The sequence below is a fragment of the Grus americana genome, unplaced genomic scaffold, assembly GCF_028858705.1.
Source record: "Grus americana isolate bGruAme1 unplaced genomic scaffold, bGruAme1.mat scaffold_478, whole genome shotgun sequence".
In the NCBI taxonomy this organism is placed as follows: domain Eukaryota; kingdom Metazoa; phylum Chordata; class Aves; order Gruiformes; family Gruidae; genus Grus; species Grus americana.
In genome coordinates, this window is record NW_026561738.1 from 1 (window position 1) to 10855 (window position 10855).

At 69.8% G+C, this 10855-nt stretch overlaps 2 protein-coding genes across 2 annotated transcripts; both read right to left on the bottom strand.

Annotated features, from left to right (window-relative positions):
* Window positions 1–10: 10 nt before the first annotated feature.
* On the bottom strand, window positions 11–5560 carry LOC129200768 (uncharacterized; the record flags this gene model as incomplete). Its single annotated transcript, XM_054812031.1, has 7 exons — window positions 4091–5560; window positions 3764–3863; window positions 2992–3099; window positions 2787–2893; window positions 2265–2379; window positions 1917–1982; window positions 11–1113 (listed from the first exon to the last, which is right to left on the bottom strand). Coding segments are annotated over exons 1-7 (2960 nt in total), but the record flags the coding sequence as incomplete, so codon positions are not given.
* A 558-nt stretch (window positions 5561–6118) lies between these two features.
* LOC129200769 (zinc finger protein 787-like) lies at window positions 6119–9392 on the bottom strand. Its single transcript, XM_054812032.1, has 4 exons — window positions 9080–9392; window positions 8245–8340; window positions 7862–7921; window positions 6119–7759 (listed from the first exon to the last, which is right to left on the bottom strand). The coding sequence occupies exons 2-4, from the start codon at window positions 8306–8308 to the stop codon at window positions 6519–6521; spliced, it is 1365 nt and encodes a 454-aa protein (XP_054668007.1). The 5' UTR covers window positions 8309–8340; window positions 9080–9392; the 3' UTR covers window positions 6119–6518.
* Window positions 9393–10855: the final 1463 nt, after the last annotated feature.

Below are 10855 nucleotides of genomic sequence, written 5' to 3' on the forward strand. Positions count from 1 at the left end.
GATGTGGGACATGGACATGGAGGTGGGACGTGGGACACGGGACATGGATGTGGATGTGGGACGTGGACATGGGACATGGGACGTGGATGTGGACGTGGGACGTGGGACATGGGACATAGAAATGGATGTAGACGTGGACGTGGGACGTGGGACATGGACATGGGATGTGGGATGTGGATGTGGGACATGGACGTGGGACATGGACATGGATGTGGGATGTGGGACGTGGGACATAGACATGGATGTAGACGTGGACGTGGGACGTGGGACATTGGACGTGGGACATGGACGTGGATGTGGACATGGGACGTGGGACGTGGGACATGGACGTGGGACGTGGACGTGGGACATTGGACGTGGGACATGGACACGGATGTAGACATGGGACATGAGATGTGGGACATGGATGTGGATGTGGGACGCGGACGTGGGACATGGGACATGGGTGTGGATGTGGACATGGGACACGGGACATGGACACGGACATGGGATGTGGATGTAGACGTGGACATGGGACGTGGGCCATGGGACGTGGGCCGTGGACGTGGATGTGGGACGTGGGACATGGATATGGATGTGGGACATGAGAGCGGGACGTTGGCGTGAAGATGTGGGACGTGGGGACATGGGAGGTGGGTGTGGGACGTGGACGTGGGACATGGATGTGGGACGTGGGACACAGACACAAGGACGTGGGACATGGGGACATGGGGACATGGGACACGGACACGGATGTGGGACACGGGACGTGGTAGGGGACGTTGGCAGGAAGATATGGGACGTGGGGACGCGGATGTGGGACGTTGCCACGAAGATGTGGGACGCGGGGACGCGGGGACGCGGGACATGGGAGGTGGCCGTTGCCCACGGACGGTGACCGTGCCCACGGCTCCGTCCCACCCACGGAGGCGGGACCCCCGTACCCTCGCAGAAGAACATGTCCCAGACGCGGAGGACGGCGGCCCAGGGCAGGCTGCGGGCGAAGATGCACATGAACCACTCGGTCAGGTAAAGCACCGGCTCCACCCGGAAACGCCGCAGGTGCCGGTGGGCGGCGGGGGCCGCGCGACGCAGCAGCGCCCCGAACACCTCCCCGTCCAGCTGCACGGCCTCCTGGGGGGGGGGGACGACAACGGGGAGGGGTCAGAGGCGCCCCGAAACCCCGGCAGCTCCCGTTGACCCCTGTTGACTCCCGTTGACCTCCGTTGACCCCCATCGACCCCCGTTGGCCCTCACTGACCCCCGTTGATCTCCATTGGTCCCTGTTGACCTCCATTGACCCCTCATTGACCCCCGTTGACCTCCATTGGTCCCTGTTGACCTCCATTGGTCCCTGTTGACCACTGTTGACCGCCATTGATCACTATTGACCGCAATTGCTCCTCCTTGGCCTCTATTGACCCCCCATTGAACCCAGCTGACCCCCCTTGGTCTCCATCAACCCCCTCCTTGACCCCCCCTTGGTCTCTGTTGACCCCACTGACCTCCATCACCCCCCGCTGGCCACCATTAACCCCCCCCTTGACCCCACTTGGTCTCCATCAACCCCCATTGACCCTCCTTTGGTCTCCATTGACCCTTGTTGATCTTCATTGACCCTTGCTGACCTCCATTGACCCCCTCCTTGGCCTCCATTGACCCTCGTTGACCCCCGTTGACCCCCCTTGGTCTCCATTGACCCCTCTTGGTCTCCATCAACCCCCATTGACCCCCCTTGGCCCCCCTTGACCCTCATTGATCCTCGTTGACCTCCCCTTGGTCTCCGTTGACCCTCGTTGACCCCCATTGACCCCTCTTGGTCTCCGTTGACCCCCATTGACCTCCCCTTGGCCCCCCTTGAACCTCGTTGACCCTCGTTGACCTCCCCTTGGTCTCTGCTGACCCCCCCTGACCCCCCCACCCCCCGCCCCTCTCACCAGGCCGGCGCTGTAGTAGCCGGGCAGGTATTTCTCACAGATCTGCACCAGGCACCAGAAGGCTTGCTGGGGGGGGGGAGTGGGGTGTGTCAGGGGGTGACCCCGCAATCCGGGACCCCCCCCGACCCCCCTGACCCCCTTCACAACCCCCCCCGACCCCCTGACCCCCTTCACGACCCCCCCTGACCCCCTGACCCCCCCCCCCCCCGCCACGGCCCCAGCATGTTCCCCCCCCCCCCAACCTCCCCATTGCCCCCACATCCCCCCGGTGCCCCCCCAGATCCACAGTGCCTCCCCCCCCCCGCCATGACCCCCGTGACCCCCCCGTGACCCCTCCCATGACCCCACCTCGGCAGGCATGTGCATGAGGAGGACGGCGGCGACGGGGGCCTGGGCCTGGCAGTAGCCCTCCTGGGGCCGGTACACGGTGTAGGCCTTGAGGATGCGGTACAGGTCCTGCTGCCTGCGGGCGGGGCCAGGGGCGGGGCCAGACACGGGGGGCGGGGTCAGAGCCCGAGGGGGAGGAGTTAACCCGGGGGGAGGGGCCAGAGGAGGAGGAGCCAAGCTGGAAGGGGGAGGAGTCGGCTTGGAGGGGGGAGGGGCTAGTTTGGAGGGGGAGGGGCCAAGCCAGAAGGGGGAGGGGCCAACCCATAAGGGGGAGGAGCCAACTTGGAGGGGGAGGAGCCAACTTGGAGGGGGAGGAGCCAACCCATAAGGGGGAGGGGCCAATCTGGAGGATGGGCGGAACCACTCACAAAAGGGGGCGTGTCCACCCCAGGGGACCCATTCAAGAGGTGGGCGTGGCCACGGGGTGGGCGTGGCCAAGGGGAGAGGTGGGCGTGGCCAAGGGGAGAGGTGGGCGTGTCCTACCCGTGCCCCCCGCGGGCGACGAACATCTCGTGGAAGGGGAACTGCCGGTGCAGATCCTTCTCGATGGCGTCCAGCCACCGCGGCTCCCCCGGCTGCCGCTCCAGCTCCTGCGGGCGGGGCGATGGGTGTCACCCCCGGGGCCACGCCCACTCTGGGCCACCCCCACCCCCCACCCCCCAAGCCCTTTCGTCTTCCTCATCCTCACCTGGAAGAGGCCGGGGTTGCGGTCCAGGAGAGCTTTGCTGTCGGAGAGGAGCTGCCAGGCGCGGGCTCGCAGGGAGGAGGGGATGCCCTTACGGCAGCGCAGCTTCACCTGCCCCACGGCGGGACCCACGGCGGGAGACACGCGGGCGGACGGACCCACGGCGGGACCCACGGCGGGAGACACGCGGGCGGACGGACCCACGGCGGGACACACGGACGGACACGCGGCCCGCACCGTCAGGCAGATGCATCCCCCGCGGCTGGCCCCCCCCCCGAACCCGTCTATGGGGCAGGGGGACACCCCCCCCTCCCAGGGCCTGCTGTGGGGCAGGAGAACCCCCCCCCCTCCCCCGATCCCTCTATGGGGTGGGAGAACACTGCCAGGGCCTGCTATGGGGCAGGGGGACCCTTCAGAACCCCTCTATGGGGCAGGACGGACCCCCAAACCCTTCTATGGGGCAGGAAGAACCCCCCGGCCCTGCTATGAGGCAGGAGAACCCCCCCAAACCTCTCTATGAGGCAGGAGCGCCCCCCAGAATCCCTCTATGGGGCAGGAGAGACCCCCCCAGCCCTTCTATGGGGCAGGAGCACCCCCCAGAATCCCTCTATGGGGCAGGAGAGACCCCCCCAGGCCCTGCCATGGGGCAGGAGGACCCCCCCCCAAACCTCTCTATGGGGCAGGAGAACCCCTTGAGGCCCTGCCATAGGGCAGGAGGACCCCAGAACCCCCAGCCCCTGACCCCCAACTCCCCCCGCCGTGGGGCAGGACCCACCTTCTGGTAGCGCCGCGAGAGCCACTTGTCCCAATGGTTGAACATCTCCAGCCACTTCAGCTCCCGCTGCCGCGCCACGTCCACGGGCACCGAGGTCTCCCTGGGGTGGGGGGAGCGGGTGGTGGGTGGGGGGAGTCCCGACACCCCCCAGCCCCACAGCCACCCCCCCCACCCCCGCCAAAGCCAGCCCCACACTTTTGGGGGAACCCCGGTCCCGAAAAACCAGAGGTGATGGCGGTGGGGGTGTCCCACCCAGGAGGAGAGGGGCGGAGTTCCCGTTTTTGGGGTGAAACATCCCGTTTTGGGGTGGGGGGGGGTGTCACTCACGGCGCCTCGCAGTACTGGCTGCCCCCCAGGAAGCCGTAACGGTCGGTGCGACGGTAGGACGGTGCCGCCACTTCCGAGTCGGAACCCATGGAGCTGACGTCATCGGGGAAGGGACCGCTCAACGACTCCAGCGTCCCTGACAGGAGACTCACCGAATCCAGGTCCGTCCCCCGCGGCCCCGGGATACCGGGACCCAGGCTGCCCTGCGAGCCCCGGCCCGGCCCGTTGGCCCCCGCCAGGCTCCGCTCCCCCAGAGAGCCCGAAACGGTGGCCGACGGGGCTGCCGATGGCTCCAAGATGGCCGCCGTCGAGGCGGCGCGGGTCTCCGGCGCTGCTTCGGATGGACGTGGCTCTAAGATGGCCGCCGCGGAGGCGGCGCGAGGCTCCGGCTCATCGTTGGCCGTTGTTGACTCTCCATTGGCCAATGTTGACCCCGTCTTGGCTGGTGTTGACCCCGAGATGGCCGCCGTTGACCTCCCGTGTCCTTCTGGCTCCTCATTGGCCGCTGTTGACCCCGAGATGGCCGCCGTTGACTTCCCATGGGCTTCCGGCTTCTCATTGGCCGTCATTGACCCCAAAATGGCTACCGTTGACTTCCCGTGGGCTTCTGGCTCCTCACTGGCCACCGTTGACCCCGTCTCGGCTGGTGTTGACCCCACGCCGGTCACTGTTGACATCGAGGTGGCCGCCGTTGACCTCCCGCCGACCTCCATTGACCCCGTGATGGCCGCCGTTGACCTCCCGTGGGCTTCTGGCTCTTCATTGGCTGCCGTTGACCCCACGCCGGTCACCATTGACATCGAGGTGGCCGCCGTTGACCTCCCACCGACCTCCGTTGACCCCGCGATGGCCGCCGTTGATCTCCCGTGGGCTTCTGGCTCTTCATTGGCCGCCGTTGACCCCGCGCTGCTCACCGTTGACCCCGCACCGGCCGCCGTTGACCTCCCGCCGACCTCCGTTGACCCCGCGATGGCCGCCGTTGACGCCTCGCTGGCCTTCGCCCCCGCCGTGACCTCCACCGACCTCACGCCGTCGTCCGCCGCCGTGGGGCGGGACCCCGCGCCCTCGTTGGCTGTCGTCGACGCCTCCTCGGCCTCCGTTGACCCCGCTGCGCCCCGCGTCGATCCGGCGTTGACCCCCGTTGACCCCGCCGCGGCCTTTGACCCCCGTCGGCCTTCCGTTCCCTCATTGGCCGCCTCCGGGCGGCGACGGGTCTCTTCCGCCCCCTCATTGGACGTTGCCCCCCGCCCGGCGGCGCTCACCGTCACCCCATTGGCCAGGGGTCCCGCCGGGGGGCCGGGGGCCATCTTGGGGCGGGGGCGGGTGGGGCGGGGCGGGGGAGCGGGGGGCCCCGTTTCCATGGCGACGAGCGGGGGCGGGGGGCGCCCGGGGCTGGCGGCGGCGGCCAGGAGCGACCCCTCCCCCGCCCTACCGTGGCCGAGGCGATGCGCGCGCAGCCCCCGGCCAATCAGGGCGAAGTTCCGCCCACCCGGCTTTGCCTCTCATTGGTGGGTGGCAGGGGACGGTGGGCGTGGCCCGAGGAGCAGGAAGAGGAAGCGGCGGCGGAGGAAGGCGGCGGCCAATGGGGTGAGAGATGAGGGATTGGAAGGGCGGAGCCCTCGGCCAATGGGGTGGGGGGGGTGAGGCGAGCCGAGCGCGCAGCCAATCGACGGGCGGGGAAGAGACGGGCGGCGGCAGCGACCAATCGGAACGCGGCGGTGTTCGGTGGGGACGAGCAGCGCCGCTCCCGGCCAATCGCGGGCAGAGGGCGGGACAGGCGGGGGAGGTGCCGCCGATCGGCGGGCGGCAGGGGGCGGGCGCAGCGGCGCTGCCGACCAATAGGAGCGCGGAGACGGCGGCGCGGCCAATAAGGAGGCCGTGAGCACTTTGAGGAGGCGGAACCAGAGGCTTGTTACGTCTTTATTGACCCTCACCGGGCCCCGCCCCCCGGGCGGGCCGTCGGGCGGTCGCCGGGGCAGCCGTTGCCTGGCAACCGACCGGGTTTCCCCCCCCCCTCACCCCGTCCCGCCCCGCGGTTGCCAGGCAACGGCTCACTCCACCCCCCACTGCCACCCCACGATCCGAAGGTGATTGGCAGCTGGAGGCCGGGTGGGCGTGGCCCTCAGCCCCGCCCACTCCCCCCCCACACGCAGCCCGCCGGGGGCGGGGCCGATCACCGTTGGCTCCGCCCACTCATCCTCCGAGGGAGCTCCTGAAGAGGCGGAGCTGCCGTCAGGCCCCGCCCACCCTTCCTCAAGGGGGCGGGGCTTGTCCTCTGCGGGGGCGGAGCCGCGCGTTAGCCCCTCCCACTCGTCCATGAGAAGGCGTGGCCTATCCCCAGCGGGGGCGTGGCCTGGCCAGTCCACCAATTGCTGCCCGTCTTCGTCAGGGGAGGCGGAGCCAAGCTGAAGCCCCTCCCACTCGTCTGTCAGGGGGCGTGGCTTGTCCTCCGGGGGGCGTGGCCTTCCCAGTCCGCCACGGGGGCTCCTCCCTCTTCCTCCTCCGAGGGGGCGTGGCCAGGCGTTTGCCCCGCCCACTCCGCCTCCAGGGGGTGTGGCTCATCCTCCGTGGGGGCGTGGCCACGCGCTCGCCCCGCCCACTCCGCCTCCAAGGGGGCGTGGCCAGCCCAGCCCTCCCCATTGGTCCCCTCTCCACGCAAAGAGGCGGGGCTCAGCAGTAGCCCCTCCCACTTCTCTGCCAAGGGGCGGAGCTTCACCGGGGAGGCGTGGCCACGCTTTAGCCCCTCCCACTCATCGCCGGGTGGGCGGAGCTCGCTCTGGGCCTCCCCTCCCGGGGCGCCCCCGCCCTTTGGCCCCTCCCACAGGGGGCGGAGCCTCTCCGGGGAGGCATGGCCACTCTGAGGCCCCTCCCACTCCGGTCCCAGGGGGCGTGACCAGCTCTCACAGAGGCCACGCCCCCTCGCGGCTCCGCCCCTTCCCCACGGTGGGCGTGGCTTCTCGACGGGGGCGTGGCCACCCCGTAGCCCCTCCCACCCGTTCCCTAAGGGGCGTGGCTCCCTCCCCACCCCCCTCTTCCGACCGACCCTCCCCCCCTCGGGGGTTCCCTCCTCTCTCTTTAACCCCTCCCATTTGCGCCCAAAAGGGTGGAACGCGCCGGAAGAACCGCGCCCCGCGCCGTGGACGCGCTGATGCCGCGCCAGCGTGGAGCTGCGGGCGAAAGCTTTGCCGCAACGAGGGCAACGGTAAGGGCGGGCGCCGGTGTGGGCGCGTTGGTGGACGGCGAGGTAAGAGCTGTCGCCGTAACTCTTACCGCAAAGGCGGCACTGGAAAGGTCGTTCGCCGGAATGGGTGACGCGGTGACGGAGGAGGTGGGAGCTCTCGGCGAAACGTTTGCCGCAGTCGCCGCAGGAATAAAGGCGTTCGCCGGTGTGGGTGCGGTGATGGCGAGCCAGGTCGGAACGTTGAGCGAAAGCTTTGCCGCAAGCGCCGCAACCGAAAGGTCGTTCGCCGGTGTGGCTGCGTTGGTGGCGGATCAGGTGGGAGCTCAGGCCGAAGCGTTTCCCGCATTCCCCGCAGGCGAAGGGACGCGGAGGAGGAGGAGGAGGAGGAGGAGGAGGAGGAGGAGGAGGAGGAGGAGGAGCGGGGGGGTGGTGATGGCGGCAGCGGGGGGGAGGACGCCAGCGAGGGGCCGGTGGGGCCGGGGAAGCGGCTGCGGGGACATTGAAGGGGGAGGGGGGGGGGGTCAGGGTGTCGGTCCCTGCCCCGTGTCCCCCCCTCCCCGTGTCCCCCCCTCCCCGTGTCCCCCCCTCACCTGCGGGGGTGCCCTGGGGCTCGGGGACTCCGGGTTCCTCGGGGCCGGGCAGCGGGAACCCTGCGGGGTACGGACAGGGGTCAGCGGGGGGGACACGAGGGGGAGGATGGGGATCCCCCCCCCCCCCAACATCACCCCCACCCCCCCCCCGGGCCATCGGGCACCCGCCATGTGGCTTGGGGACGCGCTGAGGGGCTCAGGGAACCCCCCCAGGGTGCTCAGGGACCCCCCCAAAGGGTCATGGACCCTCCCAGAGTCCTCAGAGACCCCTCCAAAGGCTCAGGGACCCCCCCGAGGGTGCTCAGGGACCCCCCAAAGGGCTCAGGGACCCCCCCCCAGGGTGCTCAGGGACCCCTCGCCCCCCTCCATCCCCACCCCTTTACCCAGGGGGCTGCCGTCCCGCTGCAGCTCCTGGGGGGGCTCCCCCAGCACCCCCCACTCCTCCATCGTGGGGCCCCCGGCACCGTCAGGCCCCGGCCCTGGGGGGGGGGGGGGAGACAGGGGTGAGCCGGGACCCCCCCATCGCCCTGAGCCCCCCCGATCTGCCCCAGGGACCCCCAATAGCCCCAGGGACCCCCCCATCACCCTGAACCCCCCCAATCTGCCCCTGGGACCCCCCAATAGCCCCAGGGACCCCCCCATCACCCTGAACCACCCCAAATCTGCCCCTGGGACCCCCCCCCCATCCCTCTAAGCCCCCCCGATCTGCCTCTGGGACCCCCCTCCAGCCCCTGGGACCCCCCCATCACCCTGAACCCCCTCAGATCTGCCCCTGGGACCTCCTAATAGCCCCAGGGACCCCCCCATCGCCCTGAACCCCCCCAAATCTGCCCCTGGGACCCCCCCCATCACCCTGAACCCCCCCAGGTCTGCCCCAGGGCCCCCCCCTCCGTCCCCAGGCCCCCCCCAATAGCCCCAGGGACCCCCCCATCACCCTGAACCCCCCCGATCTGCCCCAGGGACCCCCCCATCACCCTGAACCCCCCCGATCTACCCCAGGGACCCCCCCATCACCCTGAACCACCCCAGATCTGCCCCTGGGACCCCCCCATCCCTCTAAGCCCCCCCCCCAGCCCCAGACCCCCCCTCCAATCCATACCCGCCCCCCCCTCCCATAGCCTCACCCCCCCCCCCATCAGCACCAGGGACCCCTCCCCCATTACTCTCCCCCTCCCCATCCGCACCGGGGACCCCTCCCGGACCTCCAACCCCACTCACCCACGGCGGGGCCCCCCCCATGCGCCCCCCCGGCCCCCCCCCGGTTGCCCCGCAGCCGCCGGAAGCTCCGGACTGCTGGCGGAGACCACCGAGACGCCACTTCCGGTCTATACCTCCCTTCCCCACCAATGAGCCGCTCTAGCACAACCTCGGAGGACCTCACTTTCCCATCACACACACACCTATATATCTCCGACTCTATGGTTTAGGCGGACTAAAGGAGGCGGGGCGTCCTCAGCAAAACGCGTTTGATTGGGTTACTTCCCCTTCAAAGGACTACAACTCCCATCACCCTTTGCGTCGCCGCCGCCATTTTACCGGGGGGGGGGCCCTATAGGCCTCTTCACCGCCCGCCCGTTCCCACCCGCCGCCGCTCCCGGGAACCGGGGGGGGGGGGGGGCGGCGGCGGCGGCGGCCCGGAGGGTCCCGGTTTCCTTTCCCCCCGCCCCCCCCCCCCCCAAACTTTTCCCCTCACAGGCCCGGCCCTGCCCTCGCCCCCATCCCGTCAGAGGCCCCGCGGCCCCGGGGATGGCGCCGCTCCCGGCCCAACGGCGCGGCTGCAGGTGAGGCCCGCACCGGCGGGGGGGGGTGGAGGGGGGGTGGGGGGGTCCCTCGGGGTCCCCTCGGGGTCCCCAGCCCCGGTGCGGTGTCCCCAGCGGTGGCACTAACGGGGGGGTGTCCGCGTTTGTCTTTTTTTTTTTTTTGTCTTTTTTTTGTTTTTCTTTTTTTTTTCCCCATCACAAGACCCACGGTGGCCGTGACGTCATTGGGGGGATCCGTGACGTCGTCTCGCTCACCCTGACGTCTTCGCGGTCCCCGTGATGTCCCTCGCGCTGCCCTCGGTACCGGCCGCGTCGTCCCCCCCCTTCCCCCCCTTCCCCCCCCCCCCCGATGTCCCCAAATTCTCAACGTGTCCCCGACCCCCACCCTGTCCCCATGACGTCCCCAACCGCCGCGATGACGTCCCCACGTCCCCCCCCAATCCCCGTCACGTCCCCAAACCCCCACGGCCGCCCCTGTCCCCCGCGATGACGTCCCCAAACGCCACGATGACGCCCCCGAACCCCCGCGTCACCCCCGTCCCCGTGATGTCCCCAAACCCCGCGCTGTCCCCGTCCCCATCCCGTCCCCTCGACGTCACCGTTGTGTCCCCGTCCCCGTCCCCGCGCCGTCCCCTCGACGTCACCGTCCCCTTGATGTCCCCAACCCCATCCCGTCCCCACGCCGTCCCCTTGATGTTTTGGTCCCCTCGACGTCCCCGTCGTGTCCCCATCCCTGTCCCCGCGCTGTCCCCGTCCCCATCCCCGTCCCGTCCCCATCCTGTCCCCAACCCCACGCTGTCCCCGTCCCATCCCCGCGCCGTCCCCTCGACGTCACCGTCCCCTTGATGTCCCCAACCCCATCCCGTCCCCACGCCGTCCCCTTGATGTTTTGGTCTCCTCGACGTCCCCGTCCCCAACCCCACGCTGTCCCTGTCCCCGTCCTGTCCCCGCACCGTCCCCTTGACGTCCCCGTTGCGTCCCCGTCCCCGCACCGTCCCCTTGACGTCCCCATCCCCGTCGTGTCCCCATCCCCTTGACGTCCCCATCATGTCCCTGTCCCCTTGACGTCTCCGTCCCCATCGTGTCCCCGTCCCCTTGACGTCCCCGTTGTGTCCCCATCCCCTTGACATCCCCATCCCCGTGGCGTCCCCATGGTGTCCCCTTGATGTCCCTGTCCCGTTGATGTCCCCGTCCCCATGGTGTCCCCACCCCTGTCGTGTCCCTGTCGTGTCCC